Below are 25,111 nucleotides of genomic sequence, written 5' to 3'. Positions count from 1 at the left end.
CGAACAACGAAACGGAGAAACAAGATAAACAGTGGTCCTACATGACATTTCTACCAAATGCCACTTCTCTGGAGAGAGAGCCACCATGGAGGACTGAGGAGGGAGAATTTCACCTACCTACTTCACGAAAGTTGACATAGATCTGGAGGGTGATTCTGCGCTTTTAAATCCAAAGTCCCAATGGTCCACATGACTAATGAGGAAGATGCTCCAGGAGATTGCTTCAGTCAGCAACTCAAAAAGTACCTACTTCTATAATCTTTAGGCTGGCCACACACTGAGGAGTTTCACATTTCATCATCGTTTAGCATCATAATCATAATAATATCATATTTGTATTAAAATGGCCCACCAGTATGAGGTCTGCAGATTTCCTCCAGTATAATAATGTAAACTTAACCTTGATTATTTAAAATATTCTTGTTATGCCGTAAAAATCTGATACATTTGTGTTTATTTCATATTTTCAATTTTGCATCTCAAGATTACGACTCAAACATTTGATTTGACTTTTCATTTCATACTTTGACCTTTTCAACTCATAATTTGGATTTTATATGTCACATTTTTATCTTTTAGATTCCTAATTTTAAGTTTTAAGTAATATTTTTACTGTTACAACTCCTTCTTTGGCTTTTTAATCCCATATTTTGACTTTTAAAAACATGATTTCAATGTTTTTCTCATATTTTGGCCTTTTTTAATGAATAATTTTACTTATAATATCACATTTTGATCTTTTACACTCTCAATTTTGAATTTAAGTCATATTTTTAACTTTGTGTCATCATTTTGAATTCTAGCTCATATTTTGACATTTTAACTCCAAATTTTTGGCTTTTTAATCCAATATTTGGACCAATCAGACTAAAAATTTAAAATTTTAAGTAATATTTTGACTTTTGAACTCATGATTTCAAATTTCTCCTCATATATTTGCTCTTTAAAACATTTTTTTCTTTTTTTTAATATCCTGTTCTGACCTTTTGAACTAATAAACTGAATTTTTTATCTCAGATGTGAGCCTTTAATCTTATCTTTTTACTTTTTTGAATTTCCAAATTATTTATCATTAGTGCTGTTTTTTCATATTTTATTACTGGTGAAAATGAGGTTGACAGTTTATGGTTAAAAAGGTGACCCTGTTAGGCCTTCAGGTTAGGCCCCTGCTGTGACTGAGTTTGAAACCCCTGCTCTAAAGTGTGAGGAATGTTGATGAAAACATAGGTCTGTCAGTCCAGCCTTGAACTCCACTAACTTACACACACACAGCTGATTTGGGCAGATTTTATACGTAAATTATTGGTTGTAAAAATCGGCAGAAATGATCATATCTGCTACTACCAAAACATTTAGAATATGGTGCATTTAAAGATATATTGTAGGTAAATCTAGGCTGTATGCAGGAACAAGTTTGTGGAGATTAGGACAGGATCAACAGACCAACATCAGCTCAAATCTTTAATTTGTCTTCATTTTTTTTACGTTACGTAAAGTGAATTTAAAGAACTGAAGTCCTAAGTCTGAACTACTTTCATATATTGGTATTAACATCCGTTTCAGCTTTGATTAATTTGTAAACATCAGCATCAGAAATCTGATATCGTGGATTTTTTGCTGCAGCTGAAGGTTTAGTGCAGTGGTTCTTAACTGCCTTCAAGCCAGTACCCTCCACCTCCTTGTCTACCAATTGAGACTAAAATTTCTGAAAATTTTCAATCATTATCGGGTGTTTTTCAAATAAAAAAGTGGGCCGTTTGGACTCAAAATGGAGCAAAAGATATGAAAAAAACAAAGAGATGAAGACATGCACTACAAAATAAAAGCACATCATAGTTTGATCCACTTGTTGGACCCAATGAAAATGGCACACTTTTGGGTTCCGACCCACCAGTTGAGAACTAAGAGTCTAGTGTGTAGCCAGCCTAGCAAAGGAAAGCCTCATGTCTAATAATGGAGATTGTAAATCCACCTGATTTCTATGGTCCAGGTAAAAAAAAATACCACATTTGGTTTATGATCAAGAGTCATTCAGGAACCCACAGACCAGATCTCCTACTTTTACTGCAAAAGTCTTAATAAGTTAGCTTGAACACTAATCGATGCATTTCTAAGATCTGTGTCAGCATCTTCTGTTCTAGTTCAGTTTATCTCCTTCATTTGTTGATCATAGAGAACTGTGAAAAGCATCGCTGCTGTTCTCTCTTACTGTTAGTTATGCTGATGATGTCGAATGATCCGTTCAGGAAATTAACCAGGCAAGATGGATTAGCCTCAGTTAAATTTCAAACCACGATGGTTTGATCACTGATGGTGGAGAATTTTATTCAACTCTTCTATTCTGGTGGCATCTCTCCTACCCAGGTTCTCCAAACATTTTAGGCCCAAACTGTAAGATCTGCCTTATTTCCTGCTTCACTGTTCTAGTAAAGAAATTTAACTATCTAACTCAGTCTGTAGTATTTTAGTGTGGTACTTTTCAGGATTCACACAGGAACCCTGCTTCGGTACAGTCGAGGGCAGAAAGAATCTAAATCAAATACTGTCTACTGTAAGGATAAGAAACACTGACCGTTCAAAAGAGAAAAATACTGTGCAGATTGTGTTGAATACTGCGTCAAACTGTGGCTGTAATACTGCTGCGATGAATCAACCATTTTAGCAAAACTAGGAGAAAGAAAGGAACCAAATCCTCTGCCCACCGTGTTAGAACTGAAAGTCTTTCCAAAATGAAAATCAGTCACCAAAGTTGTCACACAGTGCCTGGTACAACGGCCAGCAGGTTTACAACAGGCTAAGCTGACCGGAGACTCTTTCTATCCAAATGCCAGGACCAGAACAAGAACAGCTTCCACTTCCTGTTTGAGTTTTTGATTAGTCTTTGTGCCTCACCACCTGGAAAAACCAGGAAACTGAATATTCCACTAAAGAGTCCCAGACAAAAACAATCCTTACTGAAGAGGAAAAAGTATAAACCAGCAGATTTCTGGCCTGGGTCGCTCACTAATACTTTAAAAACTCACAACCAGGAGTTCTCAAGATTCCGCTGATTGCTCAGATTCAGAAGACAGAAGATCGTTCCTCAGAGAGCCGATCCTTTTGGCAGTCGATTCCACTCCGACAGTAAGGAAGGATTCCTATCGATTCCCATCTAATCTTTGGAGGTCCAGAGACAGTTTGACAATATTGAAATCAAGGACCGCTTTTTATTTCAGTCTTTTCAGGTTTAAGGACAGGAGCTGGGTAAGACTCGAGCAAAGACAGGCGGACTTCAGAAGAAGCAACCTCCCTCGAGATGTTGGCCAGTTAGCGTTGGAAATCAGTAAGTTAACCGAGAAAAGACGAGGGAAGGACCAGGAGGAACCCACCGGAAGACAACCACAGTTGGTCCTGGTCCATCTTCGTCAAACTCAGAACGAAGCTGAACCAGATCTGTCAGTTTCCTTGGAGTCCAGATCCACCAGTTCTTTAACTAAGGTCTACCATGACAGAATCTAAACCCTACATCCAGCATGACTAGAGTTTATGTGCAAACCACAGAATAAGGTTTGGTTTTACAAGTTCCAGAGAGAAACACCCAGAACCAGGTCCGTGGTCATGCTCGAGTGCGGTTCGGTCAGGTTTGGTTCATTTGTGGTTTCAGTCGTGTCGTCCACTCAAGTCTTAAATCTGAGCCGGCAGGAGTCCACTTTGGCTCTTGGATCGTAGTTTGGCTCCTCTCAGGACTTGTCCCCATGCTGAGACGGTTCCATGGGGCCCTCCTCGTCTGAGAGACCCGTTTCCACGGTGATGACCAAGGAGGCAACTGAGGCGCTGCTTGCCATTGGCTGAAGCTCACCTAGAAGAAGGACACGTGATGATTAAAGGACTTCCTGTACTTTAGGCCTCATTTGAAAAGAAGAAAACAAAAAAGAACCCTAATAGCTGATCGTCTGAATTATAATTTATTGATCCAAAACTCTGAACTGAGTTTAAAAATACGGCTTTTAGGTTCTCTGCACATTTTGCTTAAAAGAATCAGCCGACTGAATTTAAACTGTCAAACTTAATAGACATGTTCTGGTTGTTTATTACAATTGTTAACATTATAGTGAATGGAAAGTTTGAGTGAATCATGCCATTCTTAGTCAAGTCTCCTTTAACAAAAGAGATTTCTGATCTCAGTGGGACTAATGTGGATAAATAAATATGATAATCCCAAATGCACTGATCACATTGACCTCCAAACAATGTCTGAATAATGCCATTTTAAAGTATATACATCATTTTACATCAAAAACACCACTGGGGGGCAGTATAACACTACTTAACTTTCCACTGAATGCCAGAAACAATCAGTCCAGTCTTAAGTGATGTGACCCGACATGTCTTACCTGTGTGGGTGTCTGTGGTCGCCGTTACCGGGCTGTCTCTCAGGGTGTCGGGGTCCTGGTAGTCCTGTGGGAGTCCCACCCGCCTCACCCCGGGGTCGAGCACCACAGAGGAGCCTCCTTCGCTCAGCGTGCCGTCACTTGATGCCCCGGACACCACGGCCTCCAGGGCCAGAGCGCCGACTCCGCCCACCCCTACACCACCGACCCCTCCCAGAGCAAGGTCGTAGTCCAGCGGCAGGTCGTCCAGACAGTCGGCGTTCAGCTGGAGGAGGGAGAGGGGTTAAAGTCAAGACCAAGTGCATTTATAAAGATCATTTAGAGACAACTGCAGCTGAACCAAAGTCCTGCACAACTGCATTATCAAAAAACAAACAGAATGTAAAAATGTAAGAGGCCCTTAGAAACAAAATAAAATGTCTTTGTCCCTGATTTTTACATCAGTGCCTCTCTGTTCTCTTTGGTATTTAAAGACAGAATACATGACTACAGTTACAGCAAAGAACAAAAGCACATCAGAGATATACTCATCAGTTACATGAGCCGTTTCTGCTCTGGTTAGAGTTTTTTGTTTATTTTGGTCCATTTAGGATCTTTGGAAAGAGCGGGTCAGACTCACAGCGATGCCCAGAGCTTTGAGGATGTTCATCTTGCACATGGGACACGTGCGATGATCGAGCAGCCACGGATCCACACAGCTCTTATGGAACAAATGTCTGCGAAAAGGAAAACACAGAAGGATGAATCATTAATTTTGCTGCAGTGGAATCCAGTTTACAGATGTTTTTGTTATGTGCAGTTAAACGAGACCAAAAAGAGTCCGTGTCCTTTACTTGAAATTTACTGTCCTACTTTCTGTTTCATTTTTTGTTTCGCTTTTAAAAGAAAATTTAAATCACTAAATTAATTTGTAACTAAACTCTCAGGCTATTTGTTCATCTGAAAAGTCATGTAGGCTTGTGGTCCAGGTTCTGGTCCAGCCTGTGGCTCTTCTACCTCATGTCTTGCCCTATTCTCTCAACCCTTGTTGCCGCTCTGTCCACTGTCCTATCTCTCTCCAAAAAACAGCAGAAAAAGCCCCAAGATAAATCTAAAAAATACAAATAATACTTTATTAACTCATGATGATCCATCAAATTTTACATCACTTCTGCGTAATTCAGAGCCTGGCCCCTTCAGCCATAAGTCTAGAGTCAGCTCTGGTTGTTCGTTGACATTGGACAGAGGGCATCAACAGAAAACCAGGACTAAACTTTCATCATGTAAAAGTTTGAGTAACTTTTTCTCATTTCCTTCATGGATTTGATCTACAGAGACACTGCTCCTGCTGAGTGTCACTCTGCCACTGCCTGGTTTTCGTCCAATTAAAGAGTGGCATACTGAGACTGATAAACCCAAGAAACAAACATAGAGAAGACCGGAGGAAGAGCTCGAAGTTCCCGTCTGCTCTGGTGGTTTTTAAATGATCTTGTTTGTTCAGACAAGCTCAAAAATGGACCCTGAAGAGCACCCCTCTCCCCCTTATCATAATCCAAGTTACATGACCTATTGATGATCTGTTCCTCCCTCTCTCTACTACAAATATAAACCAATGATAATTCAACAGATAATTATAGAGTGGGGAATTTCTAACATAGAATTAGTAATAGCAACATGCCGTTCTCGTGCCTTAAATGCCGGTGGGTAAATAAAAACATCGTAAATGTTTCAGGGAAATATCTTTAAAAGAACATGAGATAGGAAAGGATGAAAAACAGATTTAACTTCTATACCAAAGAGGCTCAGGCCAAATTCATATCCTGGCGCTGCGTTAGACAAGTAAGGCTGTTAATGTGTCAGTTAATGTCACTGTCACTGGGTAGAAAAGGCAAGCAGAGCAGAGGCATTACCCCAAGCAGAAAAACTATAAAAGGCGTTCATTATCTGTTGAAATAAATAATAAACAAATGCACAGAAATAACAGAAATTCCTTAGCAAGCTGTGCGCTTTTTATTTCACTCAGCCCTGTAGGGATCAGACATGTTTCTACCTGATTCAAATACTAAATCCTATTCATGATATTTGCTTTGGATGAAAAAATAACAATTACATTTATCAGAGGGAATGTGGGATGAAGGCCTAAGTCAAAAAATAAGCTTCATTTATATTAAAATGAGACATTTCTACAGTACAATAAAAAATGTTCACCCCCTCGGATGTTTTATCCTTTTACTGATTTTACAAAAATGTATAAACGTCATTATAATATGCAGTGAATGTCTAAAATGGTTGTAGTATAAAAGACACCTGAGTCTGGGAGGTCCAGTCACTGGTTCATCAGTATTCCTGGCTACCATTACACCATGAAGGCAAAAAAACACTCCTAGCAACTCAGAGAAAATATTATTTAAGGCTACGTTCACACTCCAGGCCTTAATGCTCAATTCTGATCTTTTCTCAGATCTGATTGTTTTGTTTGCCTGTTCACACTGCAGCCAACTTCAAAAAGATCAGATATGTATCTGGTTTAGAACCACATACGAAAGTGGCCTGAATCTGATTTGAAGAGGTCAGATTCAATGTGACTTGCACTGTTCACACTGTCAGAAAAAAATCAGATACAGTTATTTATTAAAACTCTACCTGGAGCATCTAAAATCCATTTTTATTTCTTTATTTTTATAACAGCTTCCTGAAAAGAATCTCTGACCCTGGTTTCTGATGCTTTATCTTTCTTTCTGTTATTGTCAAGGTAAATATGAGGAGAGAAACCTCAGTGACAGTAACCCTTTGTTCTGATTATTCACAAATCTCTGTGTTTACCTGCAGGGCAGAATGCGGACCACGTCATTGGCCTTGTAGCCCTCGATGCAGACGGCGCAGTTGTCGAAGTCTGCCTCCGTCTCCTGGTCGCCTTTTCTGATGGTACGGACCTGCAGCTTGCTGATCGCCTTCTTTGCCGCATCACCAAGACGACGCTGTTTGGGGAAGAGAGGGGGGAGGGAGGGGGAGATGAAAGAGAGAATGAGTCCCAGGTGAGGAGGCAGCGGTGACAGATGGTTCAGAGCGTTAGAAACTGAGAGGATGGAGCTTTGATGTTTGCAGCTGCACATGAACAGTTGCTTTTTCTTTAAACATTCAGGCACAATCACCACAAATGAGACAAAAGAGACGTTGTTTTAACCTCAGAGTTCTTCTCTGATTGTCCTTTATGTAAAACTTTAAAAATATTCCTCCTACAAACATGAGAATGTCTTTGATTTTCCTCTCTGACATCAGTGAGCAGCACAGATTTATCAAAGGTTTGTGCAACAGTTTGGAAAAAAAGAAGACCAAACCTGTTTGTGATCACATCTGTGGAAAAATGTTCTTGGTGTTTATCTGAACTGAGTTTGTTTCCTCCATTCTGAAACATCCTAAAAACCAGAAACAGGTTTCTCTCTCTGTCTTATGACCAGGACTCTGGTCTCACTGAGTACTTCAGTCGATCTGTTTGTACAAATTTCTGTCATCTATTTTAAAAAAAGCAAATCTGTTCTAATGTAGCTTACACAGTGAGCTGTAATAGTGTTTACTGACTGTTTCAAGCTCCTTTTACAATCATTCAGTACATTTTTATGTGGTTAGTTCTGCTTTTGAGCCCAAAGTAGGGATGGGCGACCATTTTCAGATATTTGTTTATATTCGTATCTTTACTGGGGGAGTCAAAATTAACTGCATTGATCACAATTAGCTCAGATCCAAAGTCAAACTTTGACCTTTTACTGTTCATTAATTTCCTTTTAGATCCATCACAAGTTCCTTTTTCTATGTTTAAAGGCCATTATCTTAAATCTACAGATAAGTCGAGATTATTTGCCTCTCTATTAAAATGCAATTTTTTAAGTATTTTCCAAGTTCTGTTAAACAGCAGGGAATTTTAAACCTAGCTTTTCCAAACATCCTAGTTTTATTTTGGATGCTCACATTACATTATTCAGCAAACAGAAGCAAAATTACCTCACGAAAAAACAAAAACCACCAGGGTCAAGAAGAGGACGTGAGTATAAACAGGTGTGTGTGCGTACCTGGTTGCGGTCTCGTGCGTTGGCGTATCTGAACCTCTGGATGTAGTAGAAGACGAGCCAGGCCAACGAGATGATCATGAGCACGATGAAGGAGATCGACACGAACACCACCGACGTCCTGCTCACGTACTTCTGCAGGTTCCTGGTCCCGATGGTGATCGTCATGGTGACTGTCACGTTTCGCTCTAGGAGCGACACCACCTCACGGCCTTTGGGCTCTGGGATCATGATGGCAACCACCTCACCTGTACCTGAGGAGAAGAGATGCGGGCTTTATAGGATTTCTCTTGGATTTATGAATGTAAGGTTCAAAAATACTCCAGTCTTAGATAAATGTTAAAGCTGCTTCTGATGTTTACATGAGGGAACGTTCAGTCCTCTACTAGAAAAACACTCGATATTCACATAAATGATTTCTGAGTTGAGGCTGTGTAGAATCCATCTCAGCAACTTCAGACTGAGTTAAATGTTAAATAGACTTTTCTAGTCATTTGACTACTCAAAGCGCCTTTACACCACAGGTCATATCTTCCCATTCACTCACACACTCATTCAGTGATGGCAGAGGTTGCTATGGAGAACTGGCCATCAGCATTAGCTAATCCCATTCAAACACTTCCATAGTGGGAGCAAACTGGGGTGAAGTGTCTTGCCCAAGGACAATTGACATGTGTCTGCAGGAGCTGGGGATTGAACCCATGACCTTCCGATTGTGAGACAACCGACTCTACCTACTGAGTCCAGTCGCCCCACATTTGTTGAGTTGAATTCAGTGCCAAAATAAAAGATTCTAAATAAAGATTTAGGACCATTCCCCCAAAAGGTTCCTGGTGATGCCGTCTTATAATAACAGGTACTTTTGGGATTGTCCTCACTATATTGACCATTTCTGATTGGCCAGTAGCTGAAACCATTACAAGTCAGCAGAAGGACTTTAATCCAACCAGCGGTCTTTAAACTGGACAGAGAACCTTTTAAACCCCTTGAAAAGTGTCTCCAGTTCCTCTCAGTTATTCTGTAATTTGATTGGAATAAGCCTGGATTGGATTAAATCTTGAATTCAGGTTGTGTGGTGGACGTAACGGACAAATAAATCAGATCAAATCAGGGAATCAAATCTTGCTTTTAACCTGGAAATGTTTAACTTTGGAACAGGACTGGGAAAGGGTTGATACTTCCTGATACCACATGTTTGAAAATCTCTATTATTTCACTGATCAATAGTGCTGAGAAGAACCAAAGCTTTAATCAAAGGGCATCTGTTTCAGAAGACTGGTGCTCAGGGCAGGGATCGATCAAGAAAGTTTGAACAAATACAACAAAAACAAAAAAAAGATGAGTGGCAAAAAATTTGACTTTAAAAGTTCAAATTCTGGAAACAAAACATCTCTTAAATGAGATAACTATGGGGGAAAACGGATAAAATGTGATTGTAATTGTGACTGTAAATTGGTGGATTGCTACAGTGGAATAGTGGCACCAAAGTTGTCCAGTATAACTCAAGGATTCTTTACCTATTAAATAATGAACAAATATAAATTTTGAGGCTTGTGCAGCTGAAATGAGCCTCCCTTTAGATCGCGTTGATACTCCTTTTTACAAACAGACTCCCTCCGTGTCTTTGACTGTATTCAGCTCATTGATCCAGTGTAAATTCTGCTCATCTGCGCCCTCCTCCCCATCGATCACTATGACGACCAGCTCCTCGCCCACCCACCAGAGACTCTAAAAATAAACAGTAAACCCCAACGAGCCTGATGACGAGGCATGTAGCCACGTTTTCACACCAGCCTTGGTATCATAGTTTAAACATACTAGTACAAGAGAAGACAGGACAGCTGATCAATCAGAGAAAGAAAAGAAAAGATAGAATATATAAGAGAGGGAAAGGTGAGACACTGTAGATCTCGGACACAAAAGTTGAGTAACACAAATATACAGGTGCATCTCAATAAATTAGAACAGCATAAAAATGTTAATTATCTTAGTAGTTCAGTTCAATTCAAAAAGTGAAACTTGTTTTCTAGATAGAGAAAAATCCAAAGTCTTTACCCCTTTAAATTTGGATGACTATTACTTAAAGTTAGGGGGAAAAAAACAACATTCAGTATCTCAAAACATTTGAATATCATAAATAAATACTATTAAAACAGTAGCATTGTTATTTAGGTTTACATAAAATATTAAGTTATTATTAAGCGTGCACCCAATACTTGATTGGTGCTCCTTTTGCATGAATTACTGCAGCAATGAAGTGTGACATGGAGGCGATCAGTTCGTGGCACTGCTGGGGTATTATGAAGCCCAGCTTGCTCTGACAGCCTCCAGCTCTTCGGTGGTTTTGAGTCTGGCGTCTCTCGTCTTCTTCTTGACCCTTCCCCAGAGACTCTCTTCAGGGTTCAGGTCTGACGAGTTCTAATCAGGCACAGGAATATCATGGCCTGGAAGAGGAGGTCAGGATCTCCATAAAGCTCGTCAGCAGATGGAGGCATGAAGGGCTCTAAACTCTCCTGGTAGATGCTGACAGCGTTGACTCTGGACTTGGTAAAGACCAGCAGACCAGCAGCAGCAGATGACATGGGCACCAAGCCATCACTGACTGTGGAGAGACTGGGAACACTGGACTTCAAGCACTTTGATTCTGTATCAAAAAGCAACGCCCTGTGAGCAATTTTGTTTCATCTGAAAACAGGACTTTGGACCACTGATCAACGCCTGAGTTTATCACCTTGGCCTTCATGAAACGCTGATGATATCTGGGGTTCAGGAGTGGCTCGACACTAGAACACCACACCTGTAGTCCATTTCCTGGACCCGTCTGTGTGGTGGCTCTTGACCCACTGACTCCAGACTCAGGTCTTGTCCACACGGAGATGAAAACATATTGCCGTTTCGTTTTGATAAGATTTTCCATAAAGACAGGATTGTTTCAGGAAATATCCGCATAAGCACGGAACCACTGAAAACAACTAAAAATGCTGTAGTATATATGCCAAGCCTGTACGTGGCAGCAATACAGCACACCAATGCATCAAATGAGAGAAGTAGATCATGGAAAACTGATAAAAACTTTGTTCTAGTTGCCCTTCTGGTTGTTCTCATTTAAGAACATATGGTGTATGCGTTTTGCAGTGGTGGTAGAGGAGCATCAGATTTTGCTGTAAAGGCCAGAAGAAGCTCAGTAGCTTCTGCAGCACGAACACAACCCTGTAACCTGCCATAGTTGTTTTGGTCGGACCCGTCCAGGTGTCTTAAGGGAGCTATGCTATGTGTGACGTAATCGTTTCAAGAAAGATGCGGTTGGCCGTCCGCACGGAGACGAAATGGTAGTCGTTTGTGAATTTGTGCACTCTGGGACCCATTTACAAAAACTATTGTTTACAGTCACCCAAAATGCCGTTTCCGTGTGGATGAAATGCCGATACAACAAAAAAGTTTTGCGTATACTCCTGAATTCGTCTCCGTGTGGACTGGGCCTCAGTCCACTCCTTGTGAAGCTCCCCTAAGGTCCTGAATCTGCTTTGTTTGACAATCCCGTGAAGGCTTTCCATGAATCTGCTTTGATTCAGCCTCCGAGAACAGCCTGCCCTTGAGCAGTGACATTCTGTGGCTTACCCTCCATGTAAAGGGGGTCAGTGATTGTCCTATGGACATTCATCAAGTCAGCAGTCTTCTCCATGAGTGTGGTTGTGTGCATTGAACCAGAGAGAGAACAAAGGCTCAGGAAACCTTGACAAATTGGACCTTTTCACAGTATTCTAATATTTTGAGATAGTTGATCTCGTGAGCTGTGAGCCTAGTCATCAAGAGTAAAACAAAAAGGGTCTTTAAAATCCTCACTCGCCCTCTGCTGTCACAGTGAACCTTTGTTTAGCCGCACGTGTGTGTAGAGAAGCCAAAGCAGTGACTCTTTTGTCATGATGCTAGCATTTTCTCTATGAAAGTCATGCTCTTTAGTGAACTGACAAAGGATTTCCTTAGTGGTAATTGGAATCGTGTCGCTGGTGAAACGTGCCTTAAAGTTTTTAGTTTGTAGCTCTACACTGTGCAGTTATGTTAGGGAAGTTCATCACTCACTATCATAAACTCTGTTTCCTACATTCTTGTAGAGGTCAGGCAAAGGAAATTCAGAATTTACATGAAGAGAAACTGTACCATGGTAAAAATGCATCATCTCGTCAAGTCAATCACTGGAAGTTTTCTGGCATCAGACAAAGTTCACTGCTTCACTATGTTTAATTTTGTTTGGTTTCGTAAAGTCGGCTTTCTTTATTTGTTTAAACTCATGGTTCAAATACCAACCCTCTAAATATGAGCTGTGAATAAATGTCTTTTTGCTGTAGAAGTTGCCGGTACAAGCATAAAATACATCCAAAATGGTTAGAAAACCTGTGTCATGTGCTGGCTTTTTGGGCCTATCTGGTGGAGTTAAGGGGCCAATAACAAGGGCATAATTTGGTTATAGGGTTCCTTTTTCACCAGGCACTTAGGGCACAACTATCTCGTTTTTATTTCAAAGGCTCAAGATTTTTCTGTTCTACCGATCATGAAATATTTAGGAGATTGCATCAATTTCAAACCTGTTGTTTAGCAGTATCAAAAATGTTGACAATCTTGTGACTGAGTCAGACACCACTAGAAACATTCCTGCAGAATCAAGACACTGAAAAAGAGGACTAAAAGGATAAAGACTGAAGCAATAAAAGTAAGAGTGTCTGCTTTGAAACAAACTCAGCTTCACCACAAGGTTATGTGAAGTTAAATAGTGATTCAATGTATTGCTCAAGGGTGAGTCAACGGAGGAGCGTTAGCCTCAAACCTAAACTCAGAGCATTAACAGCTGCTTATTCTGACTGTAAAATAGCACACACTGTGTCTGTTTGTGAGGCAGGCGAGTTTAAACACGTTATCATTCAGCCCTGCAGACGTGTGCGAGAAATATGCTGCAGCCAGGCTGTTTAGGCAATTTGTTAATTTGAGGTTGTCCTTGTGACTGAAGCATGACAGACCTCGCATAACCCCGAAGTCAGGGAGACAAACGCCAGAGAGACAGGAGGATAAAACAGGAGGTTATAACTGTCATAGAATTTTATTTCAATGCAAAGTGTTCCTCAAAAAACTGTTTATCAGCAGCTCTTCAAGGGAGGGGGTTTACGGTACAGGGAAAGACTTTTAGCGAAGTTATAAATTTTGGTAAATTCTCTAAAGGAGACAAAAATAAACCAATAGAGTTCAGGAATGAGGCGCCATGTTGAAACAAGTTTGAAACAAATCAGATTCACTAACAGGGTGGTTATGAAGTAGAAGAAATGCTGACGGGGAACTTTTATGGGGTTTTTGTTTGAAAGACGAAAGTGAATCAAGCCAATTTCCCCAAATAAGCCCAGACAAAACGCTCTTTGCTGTTTTCGGCCTTCTGACTTAACAGCAACGCCCCGTCCGGGTGAGCAGGTACAGCACACTCATCAGATAAACATTTGCTCTCTCCTCTACAAGTCTGACATTTGCAATTGACCTATGGTTAAGTCCCGCCCTCAAATGTGATGAGCCAATCACAGTGCGTATAGCCACTCCAATACACTTGGACATCGGCTGCCTGGACATCCATTGAAATGAATGGGAGAAAGTCAGTTTTCGTCCAGTTTTATGAGGTTTTTTTGAGATTTTAAGTTTAAAAATGGTCAAACGGTGTTCATGGGGTACATGCGACTCCAACACAAGGTATCCTGAGAGGCTGGGCGACGGAGTGTATTTTTTACCCGTTCCTAAGCCACATCTAAACTGAGAAAAGTGTCTTCTTTGGATAAAAGTTTTGCGGTAGACCACAACATCAACTCAATGTGGATAAAATTGACAACATCTGGTCTTAAGTAAGCCAACATCATATCTGAGGCAGCATATTGTCACTTTGCTGGAAAGAAATATGAAGTTATCTTTAACATCTCTAACGTCAGCTAAAGTTAGCCTAACGTTAGCTCCTAGCTGCGTTGTTCATTGTGTAACGTTGTTTGTTGGGAGTTCATTGGCCTATTTTGTTCTAGCTGTTGTACTTTGGTGATCGTCCATCATTGTTAGCTGTTGTCCAAAGGGCCCTAGTTAAACTAACATCAACTTCTGGAGCTTAGCTTCATGAACTTATCTGTAATAGCCGAGATAACAAAGGTTGGCAGACGTTATGCTGAATGATTCAGTGTAAATACTGTAGCACCAAACTAATGGAGAGACACTCTTGGTAAAGATGATAAAAAGGCCGTTATATTTTTCTCATATTCTGAGCCAAAAACCTTAACCTCAGTGGCACTTTGATGCTGATCCTCTATCTTGTGGTCTGAGATTGTGATGGCAATGAGATGCGGTTTATCACGTTTGCACTGGGACCTCTAAGTTTGGGCTTGTAACTGAAGCTTTTTGTTGACCTTCTCGGCAATAAAATGATTAATAGATCCCTCCAATGCGTAGTTTAGACCCTTTTGGTGACTTCAAGATGATATGTGATCTTTCTGTCTCCAAAAATCACCAATGGCCTCCTGTGAAATGTCTCCTACTGTGACAACTGCAATAGCGTCTGTCACTGAATGTTCATTGTTTGTCCGAGTGAGTGGAGGGGGTGTGGCTTAGCCATAGGTCAATTACAAAAGTATTACACCTCTGAGACCAGCACTGTCATATGCAGCAAGAGAGTTAAGCAATTGTGCTTGCAAAGGACTCCAACTTCATTCTGGCACATGAATGGATCAGCCCAGATTTCATGAACCTGGCAGGTTGGTGTGTTAGAAAGGTGTGTGGATAGGACAGCTGGAGACAGACAGTGGAACAAAACATGTACCGTGCCTACTCACTTGTTCTAGTTCAAACATGGTTCAAAGAGCTGTGGCTCTGATAGTGGTCAAAGAAGCAGCTGTAAACACTGCAGCTTTGTAACTTTACGCTATCGCCACTAAACCTAAAATAAATCCACAGTAAACAAATCATTTCTGACAAGTTCTTCACAACTTAAGGCTAGAGTCGTTGTGTTGTTCAGATACTTTTATTGTGAAAAGCCACAGGAAATTAGTGTTTTTAGACCCAGTTTAACATAAATCAGCAGGAGGAGACAAAACTGAAAACCGCAGATGTAGCTGTGATCTGAACACATGGACGTGTTAAAGCCTTCTTCTGTGATTTTATGCTGACATGAGCTCAGTATTACATCACAGGCTTGTTTTAGGGGGAGAAGGGTGTAAACAAGCACTTAACTGTGTTAAACATTTTAGTTTTGTGATACTGTAATAAATACAGTCACAGTAAAGAGATAAAATAACGGCCCAGCTCTGATGGTTCAATTATTCTGAGGGAAATCAGGACGAACGTTTCCTGTAATCACACTTGCGTGGTCTGTCTTTGTGAGTGTTTTTTGGCTGGACCACAAGTTGGATAAACTCCCCCGAGGCCTGAACCGAACTCGATTCAACCTTTCCAAATGCAGAAACATAAATTGATTAGTCTCAGCCTAAAAATAAGCCCGTGGGATCAATGCTGTTCTCTCCCACCCACACACATGCAGCTCATCCTCTAAACCTGTGAGGACCAACCATTCATTTAGACATTCATGAGCCTAAACGTGGACCTGCATCTGTGCATTAACCCTCAAAACTGGACACGTTAGTCTCCCTGCTGCTGCTCTTTTTATAAAATGTTTTATGAATGTACTGTTTTATCCTATTACAGTGAAATATTACAACTAGAGCTGCCACTAAGGATTATTTCATGAGTTGTTTAGACTATGGAAGGTAAGGAAACAGTGAAAAGGCCATTGCTACATTTTTAAATGAAAAATTTTAAAAGACAAATGGTCCAAAAGCTCGAGTATTTCTGTTTGTCAGGATATAAATGATTAAAAACTCCAAACTGCCACATTAAAGCTAAAGAAATAGAATAATCTCAACCCGATTTCTCAGAATTTGCACCAACCACACAGCAGAAAATGAAGGTTTTTGCTTTGGGCGCTATATATTCCCACTTTCTTGCTGAAAGATTAGTATAAGTAGGACAAATAAGTTGTATTTTTCTTAATAAAGCTAACAAGCAAAAACTCCCTCCAAAATCTTTTTCTTGGCCTTGGAGGTTGCTGCTTAGTATAAAACTGATGAACACTAGCAGTATGAGGTCCTTTAAAATAATTCTTTTCATGAAAATGTGAAATGTCTGCAGATTTAAGCTCATCAAATGTAAAAACATACCAGGTTTATTTGTCTTACATGAAAGAAAACTGATTTTCTGTAGATTACAGGAGTGTGATTATCTCGTAAAGTTTAACACTGGTCTCTAGAAGAAAAAATAACAGCCTTATTTCATACTTCTCTTCTTATTAACACATTTCAGGGAGAAAACAACAGTTTACATAGTTAATTTTGGTGATAATAAGCTGCAGCTCTTGACATGTATCATGGCCAACATTGAAAATAAATCAGAATCATTACAAAGATCGTCTAGATTTCATAAAATGCCTCTTTATCAGCAGCAGGTTTTTATTTCTGGGAGATATTAAATTCCACATTCACTCATAAATCTGAGCAGGGAACGAGCAGAGGTGTCAGAAAGTGACCCTGACATTGAACATGTCAGGAGGAAGTTGATTTAAAGTAAACTTGCTGCTGTGGGAAGTTGCAGAAGATCCCTGAGGGGGGTTTCCTGCTGACAGGAACAGCTGTTAGAGGAAAAAAAAACAATAATTTAGACCAGAGAGCCTCCGAGGCTCGCTACGTCTGCTGTTTAACTCAACGCCTCTCTGAGGAGGACACTCAGGATATGGATCCAGTCAGTCTGAAAACCTCTCCAAGGCGGGCTAAACCACATTGGGGTGAATTCATTTACATTGGAATTTTAGAAATGCCTTTAAAATGACAAGGAATAGAGAGACTCTAGAACAGCCAGTGGAAAAATTCAGCTGCCGAGGCCGGTTCTATCCTGAAGAGGGCAGTAAGAATGCCTGCTTCTAACATCATCACACAAAATACAGAATTATATATTCTTTTTACTGGGGCTTAACGATTTGGGAAAATAATCTAATTGCGATTGTTTTTTAACCAATATTGCAATTAAAATTTAATACGCAATTATTTCTTAAATTTCTTTTCTCATTTTTTTTCCAACAAAAACAAACAATTCATCCTAAACTAGATCAAAATTGCAATTTCAGCTGAAGTTGCGTGGAGATGCTGAGAGCTGAATTGTGGAAGAACTGCAGAAAATTACCAAAAGCACAAAAATAGCTGAAAATAGCATAAAAATAGCTTAAACAGCATAATATGGCTTAAAAGTAGTTGAAATGGCTTTCAGTAGCTCAAAAAAGGAAAAAAATAGCTGAAAGTAGCCTAAAAAAGCTGAAAATAGCATAAAAATAGCTGAAAGTAGCATAAAATAGCTGATTTTGGCCTAAAAGTAGCTGAAAATAGCATTCAATGGCTGAAAAAGCATAGAAATAGCTGAAAATAGCCATATCATGAAAATTATATAAGTTAGAATTGAGAAGTCATAGCAGTCGAATGAAAAGAAACTGCTTTTTTAAAAATTTAAACTGTGTCGATACGACAAAGTATGAAAGAGGAGATAGCCGACGCGAAAGAATAATAATAAACAAAATGGCTGACGCGAATAACAATAGTGTGGATGCTCAGCATCCCCACTAACTATAACCAAATCAATATTAGATTAAATGAGGGCTGGACAATTTTGAAAAAAACATCTAATTGTGATGATTTTGACTAATTTTTCAAATTGGATGTGAACTGTTGTATAAAAGGGAATGATAATTTTACATAATTTTCATATTTAACAAGAAAAACATACAAAAAAGAAGAAAATTGGATTTTTTGGTACACTAATTCTAAAAATATGCCACTAGAACGACTGCATGATATGAAATGCATAACATCTCTGCTGCAAAAAAAGTTTTAAACTGGTATTTTGACACAAATTTCAGGTAAAACAAATACTGCACCCTCTGTGATTTGAAAATTGCAGCAGGCCATTTTGCGATTTAATCTAATCTGCGGTTAATTGCCCAGCCCTTCTTTTTACTTAAAAGTGGAGCTTTGGACCCGAACTGATCAACACCATTAAATATAAACGCACTGAAGGGTGTGTAGCATGTAGCAGCATGGTCCTTCAGTGTGAGAGCTGCAGTCAGCAGTTTGTCTGATAACCAGATCTGACGGATTGACACCGTCACGTTTCACAGCTGATGGACTCAGCTACAAACCTCTGACCAACGCTGCAAACAAACACATGCATTTCTACAAGCATCTGTAAGGTTCCTGACCTTTGAAGGATCTAAAACATTCATATGAAGTCTTCATGGGTTATCTGATACAGTTTTAGTGATACAAAACTTAAATTCTAACATTTCAGTCAAGATTAAGAAAATGTTTCTGCTCTATTAGCAACAAGACTCAAACATTCAAGCAGGAAGTCTTATAGAAATCTAAAATCCTGATCTGCCTCTGATAGGAATGAGAAAACTAGCCAAAACACCTTGATGTATTCATTACTGGAACGCTGAAGGGCGACTGCCAGCTCAAACAAAAAGTAGCTTCTATAAGGGCTGAGCAATACGAACCAAAAATCCTATCTCTATCATTTATACCTGCAAAGAAATAACAAATGGTCATTACCATGACAGAATTCTAAATTTTGATAGGACTCCACTAAAAACCAAAACACATTTAAACCTGTTTGATACCACAGCAACAAAACACAACCCCTACAGACCCAGTACTGGGAAATTTCTGGTTTGAAATGATCAGAAATTGCAGACAACTGCCTTCACATTGTCTAAATTAAATAAAAACATTGGTAACATTTCTGTATAGTGAGGTTTTCAAAATGCCCTGTTTTCCTAAACCCCAGGTGTCTTAAAATGTTAAAAACTGTAACGATCAGTGGTGTGAAAAGGTGCAGAAACTTCCTGATCTTCAGACTCATTTTGAACCAAATGAGAGAGAGAGCACTGTTTGAATTGCACAAATTTATTGGCATGTTTTAGAAAAGTGGGTGGAATTAGTACAGAGCTCCTGCCAATATATTTGTGCAATTTAGACGATGTACAGGAGTATGTCTGCAATTTCTGATGATCCAGAGCAATAAATGACCCGGTGCTGGGTGCCGGGGGGTCTTCTTGGTGCTGCAATATCAAACAGGTACCAACTGTTTCATTTTAACAACATAGTGAAACTAGGTTATCAGAATTGTCCACACACTGACACTTATCATAGCAGTCTGATTTTTAAACAATACATTAAAAATATGAGATATTTTCTGAAAATGGGGCGGAAAATGTTTAAAAGAGAAATGAATTAATCAAAAACATTGCAAACTATGACTAAGATCCTTTAGAAATGTTTTGGTACTGAAATATCACCAAAGTATCTGTGAAGTGTACGTGTGTGGAAGTGCTGACTCATGATTTTTGCTGATTGTAAAGAAGAAATTGTCCATCATTAACCCTTAGAGCTCACAGCTATTTTTTTCACCGTCATGTCTCGCCTGGACTTTTTTTCTTAAAAAGCTTGTAAAACATAAACCCTGTGGTGCGCGGTCAAGCTCTATACATCCTTTTTTTCAGGACAACCTGGGCTTTAAGAATATCTCTACAACTGTAATGTCACTTGAATTCTGAAAAAGTTATAAGACTCTAAAAAAAAAATAAAAAAAAAATCAAATCGGAATTTGAAACTCAAAGATTTTCATTGATAACCCAGTAAACAATAGTATCAAAGCATTTTCTTTGCACAGACTTGTTCTCCATCTCTTGGGGACAAAATAGTGAAAAAATAAACATTCTGTGACTAACAGTTTTCAAAATATCTGAATAAATACAAGAGAACATTCATGCGCTTTTTTGCAGTTAGATTAATTTGTGCCGTTCCTTTAGGCAGTAGAGAAGCAACTGGTAGACTACAACCCCCACAATGCTTTGCATCTAAAAGTTGCTGTCAACAAATATGGAGCTGCCCACTGAAGAAAGCCAAAGTACATGTTCAAAAATGGATTAAAAATGGACAAAAAGACGCTCATTACCGGATCTAACGCTGTGGATTTAATATTTAAAGACCCCAAAAAGTCAGCGGAGTTCTGGGCTCGCTGGAACGGCGTCCTTAAGGGCTACAGAGACATCGAGGGTAGGAAACGAACAGCAAAATGGTCAGCTTTCAGAGGAAAAAAGAGTGTCTAAGACATGTGGTTCAAAAGTTATTAACATTTTTCTAAACTTTGTAGCTTCTTGTTGTACACGACAACCCTGTCTTCAGAGACCCCAGGAAGTCAGCCAAGTTCTGGGCTCACTAGAAAATATTCTGAAAGAGCTACAAATGCATGAAGAACTTATACAGAAAGGCACAACACACAGCTTTCAAAGGGAAAAAACAAGTTAGTGCCCATGACTTACAGTTCAAAAGTTACCAAGCAATTTACAAAGGGGTGTGCCTCTGGCATGGATCCGTGGAGCCGGAGCTCTAAGGGCTAAGTGGTAAGCTTTCCTGTTTCCTGCAAACTTTGTGCCAAAAAATACTGCAGTAATAACAGATGTTGAAGACCAAAGGTATCCTGATGAATGCTCATTTGATCTGTTTTTTTATTGAAATTTTAAAATGCACTTTGATGTTAACTCAGTTGGTAGAGCAGGCGCCACAAACAGAGGCTAGAATCCATCCTGTCTCTGTGCTATCTGGTGCACGTCTTCCCCCACTTTCTCTCTTCCAAAGTTTCCTGTTTCTCTTTAGCTGTCCTATTAAATGAAAGGCAAAACGCCCAGAAATCATCTTGAAAAAAGAAATGCCATAGATTAGAAAAATAAACACGAAGGAATCTAGTAAGACACCTTCTATCCTCAACATATGCTGCGACAACAACAGACGCATTCAGTTGGAAGTCCCTAGTTAACATGGTCACATCAATAACCATAACACCAGTACGAAAACTTGGACCAAAACTGTCTGCATCATGACTTGACATATCAGTGTTTCCCACACACAGATGACACTTTGGCAGGCCACCCAAGTATATTTGTCAACCATTCGTTCTCCCTTACATGTATCAACAACCATCTGTGCTGGAGAAAGACATCAGCTATTAAATGCTCTGTAAGGGGAAAAACAGCTTGTGTTGTAAAATTATTCTGCTACTGCGTGATGCTGATATCATCCTGTAAGCATAAATACGAGGACCTGAAATGCTCGAACTAGATCATCAAATTAAAATCATCAAATCAAAAAGTGAGGGATGTTGTTTGAGTGTCTTAATACAATGCACTGCTGATAATAATAACACTGAACATGTTATTTTATTTTTATTTTCTCTTAATGATGTCTGGGTATTTTATGTTGTTTTGTGGTCATTATCTGTTTTTTTCTTTTGTATTGCTGCTGTTTTTTTTCAGCATGTCTTTAAAAGTGCAAAGCAAACAAAGTTATTATTGTTAAACATACAGAGTAAGGCACCAGTCAGTGGAAACACTGCATATCACGAGTAAGAAAATGAAAGAAACCACAGAACTCATCTTTAAAAAATGCTCAAGTTGCCTTTGTCATGCTGATATGTTCTTAAATCAGAGCATGATTAAAAATACACACTTCACCGTGTTTCAGCATCCTGCTTACTGCCTTCTGTTTTCTTGTTCTGGAAGCAGAAATGCATTCAAGTTTATACCGTTATTCATGCTCTACTTACAGAACATACCAGCATAATAAAGGGGTTTCAACCATTTTTAGAAAGAGAAGTATCTTGGGTTTTTATCTAGATCTGTTCATTCATGTGTCATTTTGTCAATGCTGCTTGTTTCATGAAGCTTTAGGGCGGTGTTACTCAACCCTGCTCAACCAGAGAGCCAAAGAGCTGAAAAAATTTCTTTGAAAGAGCCACAATTTAAGTGGTGAAAAGAGGCAAAGAAGGTTAAAGTGGCAGTAAAAATAAGTTAAAGGTGGCATAATGGCCAAAAAGCTGCACAAATGGGGCAAAAAAGGGCAAAAGTAGCATAACAGGCAGAAACAGGCAAAATGGATGAGAAGTGACAAAAATGAGTTACAGGGGGCAAAAATGGCCAAAGCAGCAAAAACGTAGAGAAAAATCATTGAAAAGTGACAAAAATAGGCAAAAAAAGCAGCAAAAAGGTGGTAAAACCAGGCAAAAAGCTGTAAAATGATGGCAAAACTTGGGAAAAAGTGGTATTTAATGGAAAAAGGCAGCTTATATGGGAAAAAAGTGGCAGACAATGCCAAAACTGCGGGGGAACAAATAGCAGAAAGCAGGAAAAAACTGGCAAAAATAGGCGAAAAGTGGCACGAATGGGCAAAGCAGCAAAAAGTAGCAAAAATGGGTGAAAAGGGGCAAAAATGGGGAGAAAAGGTAGGGAAAAATGGGCAGAAACAGGCAAATATGGGTGAGAATTGACAAAAAAATGACTTACAGGATGCAAAAATGGCAAAAGCAGCAAAAACGTAGCAAAAAAATAAATAAAAGTGACTAAAATGGGCAAAAAGCAACATAAAGGTGGCAAAAATGGGCAAAAATATGTAAAAAGGTGGTAAAACTTGGGGAAAAAATGGCATGTAATGGCAAAAAGGCAGCTTATACAGGTGAAAAGTTGCAGAAAATTGTAAATTCCGGAGAAAGAAATAGCAAAAAGCAGGACAAAAGCGGCAAAAATGGGCAAAAAGCAGCAAAAATTGATTAAAAGTGGCCAATTAAAGCTTAATGTACAAGTGTGGGAAACAAATTGATTAATGTGACTTGCAATGGATAATTTCTGAGGTCAATGTTTCCTTTTTTAAGGTTTTCTGGTGAAATAATATCTTAAAGTAAGACATAAAAGAGCCACAAATCATCACAAAAGAGCCAAATGTGGCCCCAGAGCCACATGTTGAGTAACACTGCTCTAGGGTCAGTTGCTTTTTTCACTGTTTGTATATCAGTTTTAAATAAAAGTATAATGACAATCCTAGATTTTAACACCATGCATTAAACCAACAGTCCTAGGTGCTGCTTAACAACAGGCAAGACAAGTGACTGCTTTGGCCCCCAAGGCTGACAAACTTTCTATCAATGCTCTGCCTAAAAATGTGCAAATTCTGCAATGACAGCAGGAACCCTACCTAGGGGGACCCATCTGACAGCACCCACTTTCATTAAAGTAGATTACTGGTGATATTTTTTTTTTTTTTTTTGTAAGATAAAAAAAAGGTTATTTGGTTGTAGTTTAAGGGTTGATTAAACTACAAAAATTATAACCTTGGTCTATACTCTCCACTGTAAAGCGTCGTTTTTGTCAACTGTTCTATCAAGAATCTCTCCGGTCCACTTTTTATGTTTTTTTTATTGTTTTTTTTTTTTTTTAATTGTTTGAGTATCAGAGTTATCAGAGCCTGAAGAACTAGCGAACAACAGGTAAGACAGGTGACTGCTTTGGCCCCCCCAGGCTGACAAACCTTCAATCACAGCAGTGGCTCCAAACGTGCAAATTCTGCAATGACAGTAGGAAACCTCCCTACGGGGGCCCCATCTGACAGCACCCACTCCTACTACAGTATGTTACCGATTATATCACTCTTAGAAATATTTAGAAAATGATTCAGGTTTCTTATTTTCAGGGTTTTTACAGCTTGATGGTGAGAAACGCTGGATGGAGGGCCCTAATAGTCTCTGGAGTCACCACTGCCAACAGCCCCCTGTTTTGTAACCGTATTATATCACACATTTCTACAGTATATGAATATAAAAAGGCTACCTTGATGAGGCATGGTGATGGTGTCGTTGGCATTAGCAGAGCCCACATTAAAGATGACCACGGCGGACGCGTTGTGCGCTGCAGCGTGGCGGATCTTGTCCTTGTAGGTGCAGTTTCCCCGGGCTATCAGGGCGATCCAGGCTCCATGAGTGGGCACAGAGAACCGGCTGTTGGGGTCGCAGGCCTGGCGATCGTGCGGGGCTGCCGGCAGGACCAGCAGCCCTTTTGCGTCCCTTTTCGGGGAGTGCTCCCCGTAACGGCCACACTCCGTCTTCTCGGTGCGGAGCTCCGAGGTGGCCGGGTCCACGTAGGTGATGTTAACGAAGGCCGTGTACCACTCCTCCCGCTCGGCCACCGTGAAGTCCAGACACAGCAGGTGCACGAAGCAGAAGGAGAGCAGCCACGTAGAGAGGGCCAGGCTGCGGCAGGCCGCCACCAGAGAGCCCGGGGCCATGCTGAGCCTCCCCGGTGAGAGAGAGCCGTCCGGCGGTGTGTGGGGCGGAGGAGCCCGTTAGCGTCAACAACGGCAGCAGCTACTCCACCATGCTACCAGCCCTCTGAGCAGGACGTTACAGAACCAGTCTTAGATATCAACGACGTTATTTTCTCCCTTTCCTGACGCTCTTTTCTTTTCTCTATTCCAACCGTTGCTCGTTTTTAACCGCTCCCTTTCACCGCTCTCTGCTTACCGAGCAGCAGACGTCCGTTAGCCGTCTGCATCTCCGACCGTCACCGAGAACCAAACAAAAACAGCCCGAGAGAAACCTCAGCGCAGAAAAAGCTCCGTGGACTCTAAAAAGCAGACAAACCGTGATAAAATTCAACTTGAATAAACACCAAGCACAGAAATAACTACGCTTTAAAGTCAGCGAGTATTTATTTGTTTAACATTTACAGCTAGCTAAACGGCACAGGCCAGCTAAAGCTGCATTGTTTTG

The 25,111-nt window shown here is 40.0% G+C and overlaps 1 protein-coding gene across 1 annotated transcript; it reads right to left on the bottom strand.

Moving 5' to 3' along the window:
* Positions 1-1,084: 1,084 nt before the first annotated feature.
* rnf150b (ring finger protein 150b) lies at positions 1,085-25,111 on the bottom strand. The gene is made up of 6 exons (XM_041779957.1): positions 24,174-25,111; positions 8,417-8,667; positions 7,173-7,327; positions 4,990-5,086; positions 4,374-4,635; positions 1,085-3,838 (listed from the first exon to the last, which is right to left on the bottom strand). Exons 1-6 carry the CDS (start codon positions 24,625-24,627, stop codon positions 3,720-3,722), a joined length of 1,338 nt encoding a protein of 445 aa, XP_041635891.1. The 5' UTR covers positions 24,628-25,111; the 3' UTR covers positions 1,085-3,719.

Source organism: Cheilinus undulatus, linkage group 22, assembly GCF_018320785.1.
Source record: "Cheilinus undulatus linkage group 22, ASM1832078v1, whole genome shotgun sequence".
Lineage (NCBI taxonomy): Eukaryota > Metazoa > Chordata > Actinopteri > Labriformes > Labridae > Cheilinus > Cheilinus undulatus.
The sequence above is the reverse complement of the archived record's forward strand: the minus strand, read 5'-3'. Positions and strand labels throughout refer to the sequence as shown.

What these genes read in the sequence shown, in the direction of transcription:
- rnf150b (XM_041779957.1), bottom strand. Translation starts at nt 24,627, where the DNA reads ATGGCCCCGGGCTCTCTGGTGGCGGCCTGCCGCAGCCTGGCCCTCTCT. An exon ending in CATCACCATGCCTCATCAAG is followed by an intron (nt 8,668 to 24,173) that starts GTAGCCTTTTTA and finishes TCTTCTCCTCAG; the next exon opens with GTACAGGTGAGGTGGTTGCC. An exon ending in GACCACAGACACCCACACAG is followed by an intron (nt 3,839 to 4,373) that starts GTAAGACATGTC and finishes TCCTTCTTCTAG; the next exon opens with GTGAGCTTCAGCCAATGGCA.